This window comes from Cololabis saira, chromosome 9, assembly GCF_033807715.1.
Source record: "Cololabis saira isolate AMF1-May2022 chromosome 9, fColSai1.1, whole genome shotgun sequence".
Taxonomy (NCBI): Eukaryota; Metazoa; Chordata; class Actinopteri; order Beloniformes; family Belonidae; genus Cololabis; species Cololabis saira.
In genome coordinates, this window is record NC_084595.1 from 36035457 (window position 1) to 36058502 (window position 23046).

Sequence of the window (23046 nt, forward strand, 5' to 3'; positions counted from 1 at the left end):
AATATTTAATGTTACACCTGAATGTTAAATCTAAATGCAAAATATATTATCATTATTGAATTCTACATTAAAATACAAATCTAAATGTTACATATAAATATTAAATCTAAATGTTAAATCTCAATCTAAATATAAATGTTAAATATAAATGTAAATTGGAGGAGGGTGAAACCATTGACTGCATAAAACAATGGATGAAGCATCAGGTCACGTGACCCATTGGTTTCTGAAAGAGTTTTGAAGCTCGTTTTTGTTATACACGGTCTATGGTTTTTCAACGGGGAGCAGCCATGATGCTTCAGAAGGCGACGGAAACACACCCACCGTATGTGAATCAAAGTTACCTTTACACCAATCTATTTCAGCCGAAACCTGCTAAAATATCTGCAGAGCTGCCGTCAGACTTTTACATCGGAATATAGTGTTTCATATGTTGACTCAACTGTGAAATCAAAGATTACTGTCACGTTTCCCCCGTGGTTGGGTTAATACAAACGGTTGGTTGCGGATGGCCATCGGCCAAGCAGACTGTCAATCAATCATACTAAAAATGCATTTAATGCTGTACATAAACTCTCCTGGCATGGTACCAAACCATTCACCCCCCTCAGAGTTGTCATGGATGTGAAATCAAATGACTAAAACCAAAACAGCTTTTTGAACCAAGCTGTAAATGTGTTTATTTCTGCTCTAAAGTTGGACATTTTAACATTGGAGTCAATGGAGATTGACTCGCTTTTGGAGCCAATTTCTATTGGCCAGTCGAGGAACTGCAACAAATCTTAGTTTTGCATGAACCTCAATACAGAAGTAAGATGGTTGGCACTTGGGTGAAACTAAATATTTTGTTAATATGCTAATGCCCACTGCTGGTAACAGGAAGTAACAAAATAAAAGTTTGGGTTGGTCAGACTGTGTTTATAGAATCAAAAAAACGAATTGAAACCATTATCTGGAGAAATTAACACATGGACATACATTATCGTCTGTTTGGAAAAAATATTAATTGACATGTAGTTTGAGTTTCTGGTGTCTCTATGGGGGGTTCGGGCCTTTGTGGTGTCAAAAGAATGTACTGTAGCAAGCAACAGGATGTTGCTCAGTTCCAAGTATGCCAAGTCTGGACTTGTGTACGTGGGTTCATACTTGGCAAGCACAACTAAGGGGAGTACTTTGGGCAACGCAAAGACGCATGTCTTTATGTGAATGGAACAGCTGTGTACGTGTGTACTCAATGACATCAAAGCTCAGCTAACAAGCAAACCGAGATAAACATGTTTTGGAAAAATTTCTACAAATCAATTTCCTGCTTTAGCAATAGGTCTCGCTAAAGTTTTTAAAACCATTTGATTCTATAAACACAGTCTGACATCTTTGGGCTTTTTATTTGGTACTTCCAGTAACCAGTTACCAGTTAGCTCAATATTTAGCTTCACCCAAAACATTAGGATTGGATTCAACATTCAGATTTAGATTTAACATTTAGATTTAATATTTATAAATATTACATGTAGGTAAATGTTCAATAAAAATATAAAGAGTTCTATTCAACACTTTGATTTAGATTCAGCATTTAGATTTAACATGTGGCATTTAAGTGTAACATTTAATATTTACATTTGTGTATTTAGTATTTTTCTAAGCTAACAAATATTGTTGTAAATGTGCTAAGTGTCTTTAAAAAATTTGATAAGATGTTGCTCTTATTTTCATTGTGAGCCGCTTTACAAACAGCACCCCCCACCCCCACTTTGATAACCAGGCAGAGATAAATCTGGCAACAAGATCCGCTCTAAGGCCGTTTTGATGGCCTATTCACCGTTGAGTAGAGTAAACGGTCCTTATTATTAATTTAAAACAGCTCCATTGTGCTTGTGTTGCCCTTCACCTGATGAAATAACAGCAGAAGATGAGGCTCAGGATGAAGACAAAGATCCCTGTCCCAAAGATGACCATATAGATGTTGAGAGGCAGGTCCTGGAAGGTGATGGGTGGCATGGTGCACGACTTGTTGGAGTAAACCAGTCCCAGACCACAGAAGCACCCTAAACAGAGACGGAGGGAAGATTTCAAGACATATTTACAGGAAGGACATAGCACCGTGCAAAGAAAAAGAAAAATACATCTCAAAGGAATATGTCTCAAATCACAAATGGATGCAAATGTAAACACATCTCTTTTATCCAGTATTCCTGAGCAGCTGAAGGTCTGCAGTTGCAAAATGCTAGAGGATAGAATTAGTCATTTGTAACGTACTTGTACGTGTAAAATAATTTTAATGCTGTATCCAGGCAATATGGTGTCAGTGCCGTTAAAAAGCAATTGAAATGGACAGCAAGAGTAACAGCAGCACATAAAACGGAAAGATAATAGTGAATTCAGTTGTAAAGACTTACATTTCTCACACTCTGACTGTTGGAAAGTGCATTTTCAAAAACTAAAATGGCAATCTAAAATCCCACATCAATTCTGTTGGATTTTTGTATCAAGATATTAATGATACATATACTCCACCACTGCAGAGACATTCTTGGAGGAACGATATGAAAAGACAGGATATTCCCATTGTTATCGCCTTCTTTGTCCACTCTAATTGCTTTGAACCTTAACACTCCTACGTGTTTTGTTTTTTTTACATCATCTCCATAACGTCATAACGCCTACCATGGCCTATCTCTCATCTGGTTTCTGATTTAGTATCTAAACCGTTAAATCCTGAAAGCGCTGGTATCAAACAGTAGGTACAGAGTGTTGTGTTTTGTGTGTTAGTGTGAGTAATGGTAGGTCAGTATCTGGTTGTGAGAGGGGGCTTTGTGAGATCAGGGTCACGCTGACCTGGAGAATGATAGTGAATCAGAGCTAAAACGAGATGTACTGCAGTCGGAAGAGGAAACATTCCTCTGATTAGGATGGTAACAAGGAAGATTAATTAATAAAGTCCATTTAGTCTCTGGATTATAAATTAATTTGCTAGTTCTTTTTGTCAGACAAATAATTTAGGTATTTTTAATTAGCTGAGATGTTTCAGCAATCCTTTCACCTTCATCAGAGTCACCTGTGTTAGGTTATTAAAAAACATTTAAAAAAAGCCTTAAAAAAACTAAATTATTTGTCTGACAAAAAGAACTAGCAAATGAAAGGCAGTTGAAGGCTGAGACGGTCGGTAGGTTTTTCCATTTTTACTCATTCACTGTTTCATTTTCTTTTTCGTCATTACTGTGTTGAGTCTGAAAAGTGAGATGAGAAGCGAGTGTAAAATGGTGTATGGGATGGGTGTCAAGCTGGGACTAATGTCTCCAACCACTCCTCCTTCTTCATTATTAACATCTGTGGCCCGGTCAAAAGTGTTGAACATGTATTTTTCATGAATTGTGGTGCTAACAACAGAATGCAGCAAGATGCTGAATGTTTGTATCATGACGTAGAAAAAGAAAGAATCCCATTTTTGAGCAGTCGCTGTGAAACCGCAACATTTTGTGGTTCAGACCAGCAAAGCTATAATTCATTCGGTTGTGAGATCAGGTCGCTGCCAAAATACCGATGTATGTGGCTAGTGATGGGTGGATGGCTGAAGGAAGAGATGATGGATGGATAGACAAACAGGAAGACAACTAGGAGAATAAATATATGGAATGAGGGATGGTAAAACAGAGTGAGGGATGAACAGTTGGTTACAATGAATATGGTGGAGCTCATCAGACTAATGATGAATGCATGGAGGACTGGCATGACTGGATGTTCATAGTGAAGGATGGATGGCAAACTGGTGGACAATCAGTTGGATGTAGACAGGGGCGCCTCCAAAAATGTTTCATAGGGGGGGCCAGATGGGGCCACTTAAATTCTTGGGGTGGACACCAAAACTAAAAGCCGTCATTACAGGATTTTATTATACTGTTGTAGTATAAGGGCTCAGAAATACTTAAAAAAACGCCTACTGATATACTTGGGTTTATTACGGAAGAGTATTAGGGCCATGCAAGAGAAAAAATATTTGAGAGGGGAAGATTTTTTTTTATTGTGCACTTCGAGAAAAAAGTCAAAATGTCGAGAAAAAAGTCGAAATGTTGAGATTAATGTTGAAATACAATTTTGTGAATAAAGGTGAAATTTCGAGAATAAAGTTGAAATACATTTCATCTTTTTTCTCGAAATTCTACTTCAACATTAATATCTACATCTCGACTTTTTCCTTGACATTTTGACTTTTTTCTCGACATTTCGACTTTTTTCCCGAAGTGCATAATGAAAAAAAAATCTTCTTCCTCTAAAATATTATCTTTATTTTTCTCCTGCCTGGCCCTAATACTCTTCCGTAGGGGTGGCCAGTGGGGAGGCCAGCAAATTTGTAGGGGGGGCCGTGGCCACCCTTGGCCACCCCCTGGTGACGCCACTGGATGTAGACATGCAGGTGGACAAATGAATGAATGGCTGCATGTTTTAGGTGGATGTTAAAGCCGGAGGGTTGGACAGCCAGGAATACTGATGGACAGATGAACAGGCAGATGGACAGATCGACAAAGGGATGGATGGATGGATTAATGGCGACGGATGGATGGAGACATTTAATGGTTTTATTTCCCTGTAATGACTTTTGTTTTCTTGTAGTGCTTCTTTTTTTTTGTTTTTTTTTGTTTTTTAATCAATCCTGGTATTTCTAGTCACTCCTGGAGGCAACACACTGACATTTGTGATGTTTCTCCCTCCTCAAAGAGAAAACTGCAGAATGAGAAGATCAATACTTCCCGCTGCTTGGTTCCACTCGCTCTGAATGAGCAGAGAATCTCTACTAATCAAAACACATCAATGGCTGCGCTTCCAAGTTCCACTGCTTCTTTCAGAGAGAAGCGGTCATTATCAGAGGCATCAAAGCGCGGTCCTCGTCTTTAATCAGCATCATAAATGAAACTATAATAAAAGCACATGATTGAAGGCTGTTGCCAGGACTTTGCAAACACTGAGTTAAAAGTTTTACTCTTTCAGAGAAAAACCATTCATAAGACTGCCCTTGCAATACAGTCTTCATATTTTGTCAAAGCTTTTTCTGCCATGCCATTACATTTAGCTTTTTTAATAATTTAGGGGAGGTACACATTTAACATTTGCAAAATTAGACTTCAGCAAGCACAGACATGGCTGTGTCATGGTTTTAGGGTAAACGAGGATCGGTGCTCAGGCTTCACTGGCCAAGGGTTAGCAGGATACAAGCTAAACATTTAACACTTTACTTTCTAACTAATAAAGCTACACAGTTGGAGCGAAAATCAAAGCAGAAATCCATACATAAAAATAGGAGGGGCAGAGATTAAGACTGAACTGCCAGGGGAGAAAGCAACAATTCGGACACTGGTTGCAAAAAAAAAAATAATAATAATAATAATAATAATAATAATTATTATTATTATTATTATTATTATTATTATTATTATTATTATTATTATTATTATTATTATTATTATTATTATTATTATTATCACATTGCATGAGGGCATGAGAAAAAGTAAGCTTTCACAAAACAAGAAAAAATGAAGCTAAACAGAATACCAAACATTGAAATTAAAAAAAATAAAAAACAACGTAATTTTGTTAATATGTCAAAACCCACAGAAAATACCAGCAAAGTATGTGATTGGAAGTCAAAAGTCTGCGATGGTCCAGGTAAGGTCACAATCCAGAGGAATGATTACAGAGAAATCAATTAATGGTGAGGACAAATGTGGATCAGCATTGGAAAAGCTCTCCCTCAACATAAAAATCCATAACAAGCATTCAGGGACAGTATTTCTATTATTACTTTCACTTCCAAAAGGGGTGTGACAAAAATACATCACTGCAGGTTCATGTACAATTGTGAAGCATTTGAACTTACTCCTTTTTTGGGTATCATTAACTTTTGAAAAAAATGTATCTTTTAAATGTCCCAGCTGGTTGTAAAGAAGTAACATATAACAGGGAAAAGGAAAAATAGTATCATACCCCTTATATGGGATTGAGCAGTGGTGCCATATGATAAGAGGGTGGTCTATTTTTAATTCCCCATGTGGGTTGCTATCTGGACCTTCAAATCTGGTTCTACATTCATTGATTAAAGGCAGATTAACTCCATTTGTTTTGTTTTGCGCTCTTTAAAAACATACATATTTCTTCCAAAAGCAGATTGTGCTCGGCGCCACAAACACATCCAGCTTATGTTCGCCCACATGGTTGATCAATATAAGATACCCATTTTGGGCCTGTGTCTATTTTATCTTTATATATACATATATATATATATATCTTGGTGAGCATAACCAGTGTGGGGGCGATTGATACTTGAAACCGTGAGCCAGCACATCACAGGGCCAGCTGTTCAACTCGTTCATCACACTTTGGCTGGAAGCAACAATGATGTCTGAGAGTACTAAAACAAATACTAGACAGCCTATTACATAAATTAATATTTAAACAACTATACTATCAATTTGAGTTTGTTTTTTTTAAAGCCCTACTTTAAAGGGTGCTTTTACAGATTGTTTATTAGCTTTTCTTGATGTTGCACTGTTCAAGGTTTGCTCTCAGTTTCATTGAACATCTTATGACTATGAATTGATTCTGATTACTTTTGTTTGGGTTTTTTGTTGTTTTCTTTCGGTTAAAAATAAAATTGAACAATGACATTTACCAAACAGAACATTTTATAGCTGAAGAAAAATGTACTCTCTTGATTCTTAGCATCCATACAGTGGGGAGAACAAGTATTTGATACACTGCCAATTTTTCAGGTTTTCCCACTTGAAAAGCATGTAGAAGTCTGTAATTTTTATCATAGGTACTCTTCAACTGTGAGTGATGGAATCTAAAAAAAAAAAATCCAGAAAATAGCATTGTATGATTTTTAAGTAATTAATTTGCATTTTATTGCATGACATAAGTATTTGATCACCTGGCAACCAGTAAGACCCGAAACACACAGCCAGGGCAACTAAGGAGTGGCTCCGTAAGAAGCATTTCAAGGTCCTGGAGTGGCCTAGCCAGTCTCCAGACCTGAACCCAATAGAAAATCTTTGGAGGGAGCTGAAAGTCCGTATTGCCCAGCGACAGCCCCGAAACCTGAAGGATCTGGAGAAGATCTGTATGGAGGAGTGGACCAAAATCCCTGCTGCAGTGTGTGCAAACCTGGTCAAGAACTACAGGAAACGTCTGATCTCTGTAATTGCAAACAAAGGTTTCTGTACCAAATATTAAGTTCTGTTTTTCTGATGTATCAAATACTTATGTCATGCAATAAAATGCAAATTAATTACCGGTACTTAAAAATCATACAATGTGATTTTCTGGATATTTTTTTTTAGATTCTGTCACTCACAGTTGAAGAGTACCTATGATAAAAATTACAGACTTCTACATGCTTTTCAAGTGGGAAAACCTGCAAAATCGGCAGTGTATCAAATACTTGTTCTCCCCACTGTACATTAGTTTGTATACGTTTATCAGCAGTGAGTCAATGTCAGCCCATAGGATCGACTGTGAGGACTCCAGCCAGGTCAAAGCTACAGTATAATGCAGCACACAACACCTTTAATGCAGTTGTGGTTATTCTGCTCAGCTGTAGAAAACCTGAATAAAATCCCACTGCATCCACACACATATTCACAACTATAAACTTGATGTTCAGATAGTTTTGTTTTCAGTTTTTCTGATTCGACCTGTAATTTATTTTTACTGAGCCTCATCTCAAACAAGGATGTTTCTTGAATTTTAAATGAAACTAGTTTCTGTTCAAACACCTACAGCTGTAAATGTCACATATATGTTAATGTCAAAGGGGCTAAAAAGCTTTTCATGTCACACTCAGTGAGTCACATTGAGCCTATTTCTACAAAATTACTTTTTGATAATACTTGTGTCCTACTATTTAAGGACATTTTCAAATGCAGCGTTTTTATTCCAACAACTGAGGGGTTTTGTTTTTGTTTTTTTTTACACATTAATTTGGATTTTTGTTTCTTCATCAAAGCAGTAAAAGATTACAAGCTGAAAATTATTATTTTTTAAATCTAATGAAATTTAATGTCCACTGCATTAGATCCGATGTTTCCCAGAATATCATTGTGGAAATGACCTCAGTGTCCACAGTTTGACACACGTGAGGATGTGCATACAAACAAACAGACATGTTGACCTCATTTTCTCCATCATTGTTTCCTGACTCAAACAATCTGCCTCACATAGTTCATGTGAAGACAAAGGAGACGCACCCAGCCAAAGGAGGGGGAGTGTATAACTGTTTCTGTATTCATGTCACTGCACAGCTGATGGCACAAATCACCTGTGAAGCTGCTGCAGGCTCCCAAACCAAATCTGGGTCATATAAATTCCAGTCTTTGAGCATGTTCCTCACAACTGTCTTCATGGGTGGACGGGTGTGTATTCCTGCTACATCTTTGCGTGCGTGAAAAATCGAGATAGTTAAATGTGGTAATCTTGCTTTGGATGGAACCTTGCATGACCACTGACCTACATATTAGCTCTCTGGCGGGGCAGCTCCTTCGCCATGGTACCTACAGTTAGAAAATGCAGAGAGAAGGGACGAAAGCTTGTAAGCTGAAGTTGCCGTTTTGAGGACAAAGAAAATCTGTGTCAGACAGATTCTCGTGCTGTTGTTCAGAGAGGCAGGGAAGTCCCTCTGTGATTTGGCGGAGCTGTAAAACACCTCAACTGTGGATGTTTCCCTGAGACGAGATGACTGGTGGGGTCTTTGTCCTATATATGCCGATTTCACACAAAGCTGCCTCTGCTGCTGCTTGCGCTAAAAGCAGAACTTCCCATCAAATATTCAAGACTTCACATCAGAGAAAACACTCGAGCCTGCCTGCATGGCTGCCACCGCTCTCAGGAAGAGAGTAGGCTGGATCCAAAACTCCCCCATCACATGCATGAAAGATCTACATGTGTCAGGAATACACACTGGAGAAAACCATTACAAAGACAGTGACATGTAGGGCGGATGCTGAGCTGCGGCTGCCTGATTCTTCATTTTTCTGAACAGAGAATAACTATGCATTTGTGTGTGCGTATGTGTGTGTGTGTGTGTACTATGAATAGCACTAGAGTTGAGCTACACAAAGGGGGTAATTGTTCTTGTCTGAACACCACCACCAGTCCACAAACGAGGCTGCTGCATTCAAACACATAAAGCTGAAGGAAAAAGACCACCAATCCATCATTTTCACCGGGTTTCCCCCATCAACGTGAGGCACCGACACCATTTCCCTGCCATAAAGGGGATTGTTTTATCTGAGCGTGACAGCTACAGAGGCAAAGAGCAGTTTCAACCATGGACGGAGAAGTTGTTTGGGCTTTTTTGCCTTTCAAAGATAAGCTGTCTACATTAACAGTTGAAAGGGATAGAGTGTAGATACACTTAGTGGTGCAAACAAGATTACAGAAGAGAGTCAAAACGTTACACAGACAGCACAATGATGGCCTTGTGTGGCTCTCCTTTCAAATGACTCCAGACTGAAAATAAAAGATTCTTTTGATAGAGGACGTCCATATTCTGCAAATTAATACAAACAACAACCATTCGGTCAATAAAAGTTTTAACTCAAAACACGACTGACAAGTGAGTAATAGTTAACAGAGGTCACTCTAAGTGCCACTAAAAAGCTGAAAATGTTCAACTCATTCATGGTTTGCCATACATCATACAATTTGCAAGGCCACAGATAATCGTTCTATGAGCTAACTCTCACATGCTGCAGTTTTAGATTACTCTCATATTTTGTTTAGTTTGCTCACATATTTGAAAAAAAGAAATCCCCACATAGAAGAAGCTGCATTTAGGGTGATGCACTGATTTCTTTGCGAAGTTGTCTTTATTTTATGCTAAATTACATTTCTACTATTAAAATGTAGCTGGAATTAAATGTATGCATTTTTAAGTATTAATCAAACATTTTTTTTCTGCCTCATTACTTAATATCCTGTGGCTTTTGACTTGTATGTGAGTATTTTTGTCGGTAAACACATTAACACCACAGATAAAATACATATATTTGTACATGACTTGATACACCTTGAATGTGTTGCCCTTTTAACCGTTTATTAAACGTTTACACCCTGCTTATAAAGCATCAATAATGCAATACACATGCATTATAACGGAGTAGTTTTTGTTTTCCTTTCACCAAAGAGGCACCAGTTTGTCATTTCTCTTGATGGACGTGTTCAATTTCAGGGATAAAAAAAACAACAACACTGGTTTTACAATGTATGGCAGTGGAATGCCAGGCTGTACTGGACACTATATGCCACAAAGGCCTAACAAAGGCACAGATGTGATAGTATGAAACGCCTTCTCACCGTTACACCACTGAAACGGGTGCATCAATGCACCAGAGGGAGTCCTCGCCGCCGGGATCAGATCCGTGTTTACCAACACTCCGCACTTGATGGAGGGAGGACCAGGGGGAAAGGTGAGCCCGAGGAAAAGCACCTGTGACAAGATCGTGGAATGCGACTAAAAAAAAAAAATGTGCACAAAGGGCGTCTCTTTTTTGTCTTTTTTTTATCGGAAACTTGCAGCTTTGTCGGGTAACATTATTTGCGCGCTGCGGACTCCGGCAGCAGGAATGGTGATGTGGATTCCCCCCCGCTCCTTCTGCTGGCTGTGCCTGCTCAGTCCGGCTCTGCTTTTATTAATAGGTGGCATGACACTGACCTCGTAGCGGTAGCAGCATCTGTGTGAAAGAGAGGCGGAGGAGGAGGAGGCGGAGGAGGAGGAGGAGGTGGAGGAGGAGGTGGGGGGGCAGACCATAGATACACCAGAGCACTGGGCTCCGCTTCCCTCCGCCCGCCCCGCAGCGCGTCAACGCTGATTTATGGTTCCGCGTTACCGCCGCGTACCCTACGCCGTCGACTTGACGCGGGACCATAATTCAGGCTTCACTGACGGGCGCGCCGGCCAATCCGCGGCCCGCTGGCTGCTGCATGTGCTGGTGACGGCTTTGCTGGACCCGCTGGCAGAGACGGATTACCAGAGCTGGGCCCCTTGGCACAGACGGTAAAGACCCCCCCCCCACACCCCCGAAAAAATTAAAACCTATGAAGAAAGAGAATAATCCACCCACCCTCCTGGATAGGAAAGGATACTACCACAAATCAATGAAAAATAATTATTATTGTTTTTTTGGCGCGGGGTGGTGGGGGGTTGGGGGGGGTATATTTTCAAATGTGAAGCTTCCCATTTTCTTTTGTTTGTTGTTTTTGTGTCTTTTGCATGATTCTGAATGTCGTTTTTTTCACTTCAGTGTCACTTTCTGGTCATTTTTCCGTGTTATATTGATTAGTTTGTGCCTAATGTAGTTTTCTTTTTTACTTTTCAGATCAATTCAAAAATATCTGAATCAGAATCAAAATCAGAATCAGGTTTATTAGCCACGTTTGAACATGCCAGACAGGGAATTTGACTCTGGTTATTTCGCTCACTGTACAGTAAATAAACAAATGGCTCTTATTAACATACGGTATATACAATTTTTTTTTTAAAGTGAAAGGTGCAGCAGTATGAGGTAGACATGTTTATTGAAAAGTGCATTGTTACAGCATATGATTGTGGTTATTATTATTATTATTATTATTATTATTATTATTATTATTGCACAGTGATTGATTTCTCTGAGACTATGAGTGATGAGAGTTCATCAGAGCAACAGCTTGGGGGAAGAAACTGTCTGTGTCTGGAGGTTTTGGCGTACAGTATAATATGTATATTAGGCTAGGATGGATGGATGGATGGATGGATGGATGGATGGATGGATGGATGGATGGATGGATGGATGGATGGATGGATGGATGGATGGATGGATGGATGGATGGATGGATGGATGGATGGATGGATGGATGGATCTGAAGTTACTGAAGTTTTCTTTCTTTTTTGTTTAAATTTTAAATCATGCTTTTTATTTATGTTTTAATGTCTTTGTAAAGCGCTTTGAATCACCTTGTTGTTAAATTGCGCAATAGAAATAAACTTGCCTTTGCTTGTATACATGATTATAGCAAAGAGAATCAGAACTGGCCAAAATATAAGGAGGAAAAAGCAGAGAAAACTGCAATCAGTGCAAATTTAATTTTGATTGGTGTTTATTGAGGGATATGTCTATTTCTGGAATAGTAATGAGTTAAATTTGTATTCTGAAGCTGAAACTTTTGAGTTCCGAGTGGGAAGTTTGAACTGGATCGTGCCCTGAGGTCACAAATCCCACTCTGAAAGTGAAAGGGAAAGCCCTGAAACCTATCCTGATATCGGAATCCACCACGTCTGTTACTTATATCAACAAAGTTAACAAAGAACTGTTTATATCAGTGATTCTGTATTTTATTCACATTAAGTAAGACATGTACACAACAATGTTTTCTTTTTATTGTTTGCTTTTTATCGATGGAAATGTTGCTGCAGTGTTTTTGTAGGCCAAATACCATGCACAAGATTGTTATGAATTAGTTTAGCAAACAACGGCAAGCAGAAGCAGAGTCTGGTCTGATGTTTAGAGAGGTTCACAATGAACTAAAGTCAGATGGGAATATTCTAAGAGAGCTTTTATTTGAGGGAGAAATCCCGAAACATGCATTTATTTAAAAAAATAAAAGCTAGCCAACCATCTTATTAATCAGTAGGGATCAAGTTGTAGTGTACCTAATAATTAGCTCTAATTATCTGAACTAAAAGAAAAATGATGGCACTTGTAGGTTTTAGTAAAGAATACAATAATAATACTCTTCCTACATGAGTACATGCTGCCAGGGACAAACCCTTGGCAGGAAAATAATAAATGAATGAATCAGAGTGAAAGTTCATTGTGACCTTGGAGATAATGGCTGGACACAACAATGATGTTGTTAAAGCGTTGTCTTCACGAACACTTAACTTTCAGTCTCATGAATGAAGCCAGATTGAGAAGTCCTTAAAGTGTTCAGAAAAATATAAATCTAAATAATAAATTTCCATAACAACAGGGCAAACACCTTAATTACTTGAGGTGACACGGTTTAGTGACATATTTACTTGCTTTATGTGACAAAAGGAAAAGATCATCAAAAATATATATACATGGCGTACGTTTCATTAAAATACCATCAGATGTTTTACAAAATTAATATTCAGAAGTTCCTCTGTAATGCTAATAATACAGAATCATGAATTGCTCAGTGTAATAACATTTCACTCTGCATCTGGAAACATTAACAGACAAACTTTCTACTATTAAAACAAACGCATTTTGAATAAAAAGTGTTGCATTGTATAAGTAAAGCCACACACACACACATAGTCAGCAACTGATCTCAGAAGAAATAGAGTTGCTCGTAAGAAGTGAAGTTTCGGGCGTAGACAGGCGTGTAGGAGTAAATCAGTGAGGAGGCTTCTTCCTCAGGATTGATAAAATGATGTAAACTTCTTCTTCCTAAAGAAAACACAGAAGATAAATTTGGAATACAGTAATATACAGTTCACGCCTAAATAAGGAAATGTGGGTCAGAACAGGATGTAGACATGTTAAACGTGGAATATGTATTACATGGCATAACTGGCTTAAATGTTAATAGAATTTTTGATAGAATTTCTGCAAATGTATTTTTTTATTGTTGTTCCATTCTCTTTTGTTAATTTAGGAGTCCTCTTTATTTCACCTCGCAATTTCATTGCATTTCTGGCTGTTTATATTGTATGATTAAACATGTTTTTGTAAATGTATGTTCAGTATATTTTGATATGCAGCACTAATGAAAGGTTTAGGCACACCTACCAATTCATTTCAAATGATTTAGGTTGTCCAAACTTTTAGCTGGTGCCTTCATTTGAGAATTTGAGAACAAATGTTAAATATATAGACAAATGAAGACATGTTTGACACCAGCTTCACTTATTGGCCTGAATCTTTGTTTTATTCTGCAGCCATTCCTTGAAAATTGCATGTTACTCAATATTTGTACCTCCCGAGCTGCTCAAGATAAGAAAACATGTTCAGTGTTTCAGTAGATGTAGATGTGATCAACAGTGCAGTCTTTGGGGTTGCAGGTGGATCAAAAACCTTTAAAAGCTCCATCTTTTACAAATAACTTTCTTCAGTTGATAACCTAAACTAATTTATTATATATTTTCTTTCCATGTTTTTTTGGTTTCTGTTTATTTTCGAGGAACTTCTCCTGACTTGTTCATTGTTTACTTCCTTAGCTACCAACATGGCTGCCATGCCCCACAATGCAATAGGATTACTCTTTTTCTCAATTTAAACATTAGTTTGAATAGATATGAGTCTATAATTGCCAAAGATTATTTCAACTTACATTTTCAGTAAGTTCTTGGAGTCCCTGGGAGGGGTACTTGATAGTGCTCCAACTGGGGAGTCCATTGTTCTACTGGGGGACTTCAACGCTCACGTGGGCAATGACAGTGATAACCGGAGAGTCGTGATTGGGAGGAACGGCCTCCCCGATCTAAACCCGAGCGGTGTTTTGTTGTTGGACTTCTGTGCTAGTCACAGTTTGTCCATAACGAACACCATGTTCAAGCATAAGGGTGTCCATCAGTGCCCGTGGCACCAGGACACCCTAGGCCGGAGGTCAATGATTGACTTTGTTGTCGTTTCATCTGACCTTCGGCCGCATGTCTTGGACACTCGGGTGAAGAGAGGGGCTGAGCTGTCAACTGATCACCACCTGGTGGTGAGTTGGATGCGCTGGCGGAGGAGGAGGTTGGACAGACCGGGCAGACCCAAACGGATTGTGAGGGTCTGTTGGGAACATCTGGCCGAGCCCTCTGTCAGGGACATCTTCAACTCCCACCGACGGGAGAGCTTCTCTCAGATCCCGGGGGAGGCGGGGGACATCGAGTCCGAGTGGACCATGTTCTCTGCCTCCATTGTCGACGCGGCGGCTCGAAGTTGTGGTCGTAAGGTCTCCGGTGCCTGTCGTGCCGGCAATCCTAGAACCCGGTGGTGGACACCAGAAGTACAGGATGTCGTCAGACTGAAGAAGGAGTCCTACCGGGCTATGTTGGCCTGTGGGACTCCTGACGCAGTAGATAGGTACCGGCAGGCCAAGCGAACCGCAGCTCGGGCGGTCCTGGAGGCAAAAACCCGGGTCTGGGAGGAGTTCGGGGAGGCCATGGAGGAAGACTTTCGGTCGGCCTCGAGGAAATTCTGGCGGACCGTTCGGCGCCTCAGAAGGGGGAAGCAGTACTCTGCCGGCACCGTTTATGGTGTGGGTGGGGAGCTGTTGACCTCGACTGGGGACATCGTCGGACGGTGGAAGGAATACTTCGAGGATCTCCTCAACCCGACTGACATGCCTTCCACTGAGGAAACAGAGAGTGGGGACTCTGGGACGTGCTCATCCATCACCCTAGCCGAGGTCACTGAGGTGGTTCGTAAGCTCCTCAGTGGCACCGGGGGTGGATGAGATTCGCCCTGAGTACCTCAAGTCTCTGGATGTCGTAGGGCTGTCTTGGTTGACATGCCTCTGCGACATCGCATGGAGCAGTGATTCTTAACCATAGGGCCGCGGCCCACACTTGGGCCGCGAGCGCCATCTAGTGGGCCGCCAAAAAAAATTCAGTTTTGTACATGTGGGCCGCGAGGGCCGCGGGACTGCATAGCAACTCCCAACCAAATGAGGAGAAGAAGACACTCAGCTAGCTGTACGTGTAATAGTAAGAGAAATGGTGTGTCTTTACAGAGAAAATCCTTCATTTTGCACAGAGTAGGTTTAGATTAGGGATCGATTAATTGGGTCTGCGCCCAGAGCGAGCGAGCACGGCGTGATCTTTTATCCCGACGCGTCCCCGCGGCCAGGGAGGTCGGCTGAGGCTGCCGCTCGGGCGGTGGGCTCCGTCGTTACTGCTGAAGGATGGTAGATGTAGATGCGTGGGCTGTCGTGTCTGCTGGACTGGACTGTTCGGGCTTTCGAAAAAGCATCGGAAAGTAACTGCTGCAGCACGACCAGAGAGCTGCGGTGCGGGCTGTGCCCGTCACAGCTGATCAGGCTCGGATGAACCCGACACACTGAGTCCTGACAACTTATTAATGTAAATAACTCAAAGTAAAATCAAACTAAGTTTTGTCCTCGCTGTATTTTTAAATATGCAACCCGGAATGGACAAATTCATCCTGTTCAGTCTTCCCACTGGGACAAAACCAGTGTCTCATACGTTCAGAGACCGTGGCGTTCAAAGTGCGAAAGTGAAACGCCACTGAAACAAAACACAAAGTTTTTCATCAAACATATCCACTCAAGTCTGAACTGAAGTCACAGAAAAATAAGCTGAGCATCTTAAAACACCCATGTTTGGGTCCACATACAGCTGTGAAGCAGCTTTCTCCACAGTGAACATAATTAAAACTAAATATCGTTTCAGGCTCATCAATGAGCACCTCCACATGCATATGAGAACCTGAACCTGAACCTTAAATTGTTAAGATGTGTTTATATTAATTTAGTATAAAAATGTGTTGAGACAATTAACAAAGAAAAGGGGAAATTCAAACTGCTGGTAGAGAAATAAAATAAGATAGCATTTGAAAAATAAAATAAAATCTACTTTATTTTTAAGAGAAAAAAATATGTTTAATTCAAGTTAAACATGTTAATTGGCAAATATGTACTTTTTTTAATATAACAGTCAGATGCAGATGTTGATACAACTATGAGGCTACTTGAATATATATACACACACACACATATATATATATATATATATATATATATATATATATATATATATATATATATATATATATATATTATGATGTTCTGGACCTTCGCTTGAGTAAATTTTCTCTAAATGGACCTCTTAAAGTTGAATACCCCTGCTATACAGTGTTTATATTTAATGGGCCCCGGGCCACTCTGTACTGAAAAAATTGGGCCCCAAGGTCAGAAAGGTTAAGAACCCCTGGCATGGAGGAAGGGGACAGTACCGTTGGAGTGGCAAACCGGGGTGGTGGTCCCTCTGTTTAAAAAGGGGGACCGGAGAGTGTGTTCCAACTATAGGGGGATCACACTTCTCAGCCTCCCCGGGAAAGTCTACGCCAGGGTACTGGAGAGGAGAACACGGCCGATAGTTGAACCTCGGATTCAGGAGGAACAATGCGGTTTTCGTCCCGGTCGTGGACCAGCTGGACCAGCTCTACACCCTCCGCAGGGTGCTCGAGGGTTCATGGGAATTTGCCCAACCAGTCTACATGTGCTTTGTGGATCTGGAGAAGGCATTTGACCGTGTCCCTCGTGCCATTCTGTGGGGGGTGCTGAGTGAGTATGGAGTCCGGGGCCATCTGTTAAGGGCTGTCCGGTCTCTGTATGATCAGAGCAGGAGTTTGGTTCGCATTGCCGGCAGTAGATCAGACTTGTTCCCGGTGCATGTTGGACTCCGGCAGGGCTGCCCTTTGTCACCGATCCTGTTCATAGTTTTTATGGACAGGATTTCTAGGCGCAGCCAGGGGCCGGAGGGGAACCGGTTTGGGAACCACAGGATTTCGTCTCTGCTTTTTGCAGACGATGTTGTCCTGTTGGCTTCATCGGACCGGGACCTTCAGCATTTGCTGGGGCGGTTTGAGGCCGAGTGCAACGCGGCAGGGATGAGAATCAGCACCTCCAAGACCGAGGCCATGGTTCTCCACCGGGAAAGGGTGGCGTGCCTTCTCCGGGTGGGTGGAGAAGTCCTGCCTCAGGTGGAGGAGTTCAAATATCTCGGGGTCTTGTTTACGAGGTAACGATGGAGCGGGAGATTGACAGACGGATCGGTGCAGCGTCCGCAGTTATGCGGTCGATGTACTGGACCGTCGTGGTGAAGAGGGAGCTGAGTCGAAAGGCGAAGCTCTCGATTTACCGGTCAATCTACGCCCCTACCCTCACCTATGGTCATGAACTTTGGGTAGTGACCGAAAGGACAAGATCGCGGATACAAGCGGCCGAGATGAGTTTCCTCCGCAGGGTGGCTGGACGCTCCCTTAGAGATAGGGTGAGGAGTTCGGTCACCCGGGAGGAACTCGGAGTCGAGCCGCTGCTCCTCCACATTGAGAGGAGTCAGCTGAGGTGGCTTGGGCATCTGTACCGGATCCTCCTGGACGCCTCCCTAGGGAGGTGTTCCAGGAATGTCCCTCCTCCCTAGGGAGGTGTTCCAGGCATGTCCCTCCGGGAGGAGACCCCGGGGAAGACCCAGGACACGCTGGAGAGACGTTTCTCGGCTGGCCTGGGAACGTCTCGGACTCCCCTCGGAGGAGCTGGAGGAAAACCTGGAGGAAGAGCTGGAGGATGAGCCGGAGGAAGTGTCTGGGGTGAAGGAAGTCTGGGCATCTCTGCTGAGGCTGCTGCCCCCCACGACCCGGGAACAGATAAGCGGCGGACGATGGATCGATGGATGGATGGATTTTCAGTTAAAGCACCTATCAATTGATGCCAGTTATCTGTCTTGTAAAATTTGTGACCACTGTTATGCTCTTTTATATCTAAAAATGAATTTAAAGCACCATTAAATCAAATAAACATGCATCACTGTTCACCAGTGATTCATTGTGTAAATATATGAAATATTATTTTGTATATTTATATAATATCATAATATAAATATAATATAAAATAATATAAAGTCGCATTTATGATGAAAAAAGTGTATTCTGTTTCTGTCTATGTCACATTCCACAACCAAAGAAATAGCACTTAATCCCAGCCAACATTCTTATATGGGGCCCATGTGATATATAAATAGGCTCAAAACCCTCTTATGCAGTCATCTTGGATTGACTCAAGTGGGTCCCACACAAGACAACCCCCTTGGGACCAACCACTCATATATCTGTGCATAACCATCCAAAAGCAGCATGCGACCACCTTGTGGGCACCATTTTTCAGCTCACTTAAATCTCAGTTAATACCCCCCACATACAAATATTGGCTGGGATGTTCCAATCAATAATCATAATAATTGATCAAATTTGTCACATCACCTTCATTGACAAAAAACTCAGCCAGCAGTGACGATAACTGAACAGCGTGAGGGGAATGAGGGAAGTTAAGCTTCCTGTCCCACTGGAAACGATTCACCTCTGGGTGCCACTGCACTCCGTAGAAGGGATACCTGATACCTGAGAGGGAAAAAATCAGTTTATGTCACCACCACTCTGCAGCACACCAACAATTTGTTAAGCTTACATCCAAATAATTCTGTTACCTTCTAAGGTGGAGACAAAGTGAGCCCCGTTCGTGGCGACATTGGTCGACAGGAGGGTGAAGAAACTCCTCAGCTTTTCATTTTCATGGAAAGTCTGGAATGAGATTATATTATGATTTTCTTCATCTTGTATTGACTATTCTGTGCTCTTGGGATTAAGCTATTTCAATAATGTGCCTAATCTATGGGAGATCAGAGGTTTGGAACTACTTTATGTGGATCAATGAATATGAGCATGTTGTATGAGTTTTAAAGGTACAGTGTACAGCCTCCCCACGGTGAGAAACTGAATGCCATATATTGTTCTGGTAATTTGACCAAAACAACCAAAACATTTTTTTTTAAAGCAAACATTTTTTTTAAAAGATCCAGGAAAAGTAGAGCTGAATTTTGAAGTAACTACCCATCAACAGAAGTGAAACACCAGTGAAATACCTCAACTGTTATTCCATAGTGGTGGAAATTTCCAGTTAGCGGTTCTTGTGTCAAAGCCTTGATGAGCTTCTCGGGAAAGCCCTGAAACATCCTACTGGAATAGGCCTCTGCGTTAGGAAGGGAGAGGTAAATAGGTTCAGTTTTTGTATATAAATGTAAATGTTTATATTAACTTTGAAAATCTTCAGCTCAAATAACTTGCTTCTACTGACACCAAGTGTTGTGATGTGGCTGATACATTTGTGCCAATTCATGCAAACCAAAAGGTAAACCTTTTTGTGTTTAAAACTAGTATTTTAAAGACACCAACAATAGCACAGAAAGCTTTCACCTGTGGTTAAGTTGAGGGGCAAAGCTAGGTTCTCAGCTTTGGTGTCTGTCAGCAGGTTTTCCCCGGCCACCAGTACGGTGAGTAACTGCATGCCCATGCACGTTCCCCAGATGGGGAAGAAGTCCCCAGCATCATTGGCCTGGAACACACAGAGTCACACATTTTGCTTTTTGTGCCTGAAACTTTAAAACCAGACCAAAACACAATGAGCTTAACAAGTAAAGCTATATCATAACATCACACTCACTCTGCCAAAGATGGATGGACAAATTACTGGTATAATCTAACTGGTAAAAACCCCGGGGCTCTGATTTTCTCTTTTCAGAAATATAATTTCATGTATATACCCAAAACAAACAAAAATGCAAACAAAAACTAGCTACAAAGACACAAAACAAATCCATTAAATTTAAAAACTAATTAACATTTAAAAAAAACTGCCAGGAGACACAATATAACTGCAAAAAAACAACAACAAGAATGAGACCAACATTATGCACAAAGTGACTCAAAGACACAAAACTATTAGAACTGAATTCAAAATCAACATTATAAAACTTCAATGAGGCACACAAAAGACCACAAAAATTTACAAAACATGTGACAGCCTAATATTTAAAAAAAAAAAAAGGTCAGCAACTGTCGAAATGGAAAAATAATGTTTATATTAAATGATAATAATACAAATCTTCTATAAGCTAATTAAATTAAGAAATTAAACATATAAAGTGACCACAGCCTGTGTCCGTATGATTTTTGTAGTTCTTTCTAAATTTGAAAGTTTACATTTCTTTTTTTGTGACAGACGTGACTTTTAGACTTTTACAAATCTGTTTCCATTGTTTAATAATATGCCATTAGCTGTAAACCTGAGTATATGAAGATAATATAGTTGAATTTGGTCTGGTTTCTGTCCCTTTAAGGAGTCAAGTCATAAATACGATGCAATGAGAGTTTGGGAGGAAAGGTTCAAAGGTAAGCACAGACATCAGCGACTTAACAGTTGAAGTTCAGAAAACAGAGAAAACAAATGGAACTTTATGTTGTACAAACCGCTAAAGCAAGCTTGTAAAAAATCTTCGCCACTCTGGCAAAGTCTGACGTCTCCAAATCTGCAGCTCCACCAATAAAAATCAGGCTGAATAGACATCACACAGGAAATCCAATTAGTATACTTAATAAAAGTATATGTGTCATTTTCCTGAACATTTACATTCACATACATTTGTACTCACCCATTTATATTCTTGAAGATGTTTTCATACTCAGCTGTGGTAAGAGTCAATCTGTGGAAAAACACAGCTTTATTCATTTATCTCATCATGTATCTGATGTTACGCTGTATATTTTATTTAGGCTTTATTTAGTAGGTTCATTGTCTCATTGATTTTGGCATTGGATGGATTTGTAATGGCTGCCATTATTTGCTGTTTATCAAAAGCTGCAGTTACCATCCTGTTAATAATCATAAAGTACAAGAGGAATCACCTGATTGGCATCACTCTGCTGCCCCCAGACTCTACGTATTTCACATAGGAGGCAGGTATGTAAGTGCTCCCAAATGGCTTCATGGATTCATCTGAAACAATCTGAGTTAAAATACCTACAAAAACAGAAAAGAGACAGCAAAATAAACCAGCAGCAGCACAGTTACAGAGAGGTTGTTACTTCCTCTAGTTTCACTTATACATGCCCCTGTATCTCTCAGTGTACTGAAATAAGCACAATGTTGTCCTTTTTTTACTTACCAATCACAGGTCTGTCATTCACAGACTCCTGACTGATTCTAGTCGGCAAAGATTTGCTGCAACAGAAGTACCACGCAAAAAGCAAGTACAGGTATGGTGAACGTGCTGAACTAGACATGTTCTCTGTGAAAATTCAGTAAATTAGTCCTGGAAAGCTGCTGGAGTTCGAATGTTATGAACACGGCAGCAGGCGTGAGTATATATCGTACTAGAAGGAGGATATAGTCACTACGAGGAAGTAAGAAATGCCCAGATTACAGTACATGTGATGACTGCTGTGCTGCACTCACCAGTCAGGCGGGTTCACTGCTGAGGTAAATATAAACTGATGATTGGACTTTTTTATCATTTGATGTGCAGGAAATTATGCAATTTCATGTTTTACAGCTGAATTTTGCAATAAAGGTCATAATGATTTCACAAGGGCATAATAAAGAAGGCAGCTGTGTGCTCACACAGCTCACATTCAGACAAATATCCATGTGAAAATGAGAGTAGAGGTTTGCAGCTGAACCGCTGAACCGTGCAACCACTTTCTGTTTCACTGACGGCTGTAATAGGGTTTATAACTCACACCTTTAACCGTTTTTGAAAATCCTCCTGAGATGAAATCAACACATTGCACAATAGATAAAGCTCCTACCCAGATTGCACAACAGGGGGAGACAATGTCTGAAACAACTGAACTATTTCATCAGGCGATGAAGACACAAGACACACGATGAAGACCTGGGAGATTTTTTTTCTTGAAGGCGTCCTTGTTTTATGTGTGTGTGTGTGTGTGTGTGTGTGTGTGTGTGTGTGTGTGTGTGTGTGTGTGTGTGTGTGTGTGTGTGTGAGCCTTTTATACTGGAGAGAGTCAGTTTCTTTGTTTTGTTGTGTGAGATTTTTGATTACATCTAGTGTTTACATACATGGCACAGATTTCTGGACTTTTATCCTGACTGACTGTGGATGGGGTCATCAAAGGCTCACACCTCTTGCTTTAAGTTCCACTTAACACTTAAATCCAGGTCCAACATTAGACAGTACTAATGTATTCAGGTTGTTTCGGGTATTTTTGGGTTAATCCACCAACTCCACTTTCCACTGTTGAAGTTTGGTACATTTCATTTTTCGTCTGCATCAAATCCTATAAACTGGAAACAGAAAAGAAAATGAAAGAAAAAGAAGCAAAATATAGAAATAACATTGTTTCATAATGCTAGCTAAGTATTAATAAGTGATGACAAGGGGGAAAAAAGAGAGAAACAATGAAAGGAAACTTCAAGATCATTATTTTTTGGTTACTACATGTAGTTTTTTTTTTGTGGCAAGTAAACCTG

At 40.4% G+C, this 23046-nt stretch overlaps 2 protein-coding genes across 4 annotated transcripts in view; both read right to left on the bottom strand.

Annotated features, from left to right (window-relative positions):
- Window positions 1-10711, bottom strand: part of rnf122 (ring finger protein 122) — a 31305-nt gene extending 20594 nt beyond the window's left edge. For 2 of the 3 annotated variants that reach the window (XM_061730048.1, XM_061730047.1), the window contains exons 1-2: window positions 10345-10711; window positions 1889-2045 (exon numbers count right to left, since the gene is read on the bottom strand). In XM_061730048.1, coding sequence (XP_061586032.1) covers window positions 1889-2045; window positions 10345-10369 — 182 coding nt within the window. In that variant the 5' untranslated portion in view covers window positions 10370-10711. Of the gene's footprint in view, window positions 1-1888; window positions 2046-8496; window positions 8542-10344 lie in introns of those variants that run through there. The other variant, XM_061730049.1, reaches the window with a different exon arrangement.
- A 1856-nt stretch (window positions 10712-12567) lies between these two features.
- On the bottom strand, window positions 12568-21967 carry LOC133450628 (gamma-glutamyl hydrolase). The gene is made up of 9 exons (XM_061729394.1): window positions 21722-21967; window positions 21462-21576; window positions 21209-21259; window positions 21027-21111; window positions 19974-20112; window positions 19643-19749; window positions 19208-19301; window positions 18984-19121; window positions 12568-13445 (listed from the first exon to the last, which is right to left on the bottom strand). Exons 1-9 carry the CDS (start codon window positions 21837-21839, stop codon window positions 13327-13329), a joined length of 966 nt encoding a protein of 321 aa, XP_061585378.1. The 5' UTR covers window positions 21840-21967; the 3' UTR covers window positions 12568-13326.
- Between the last annotated feature and the right edge of the window lie 1079 nt (window positions 21968-23046).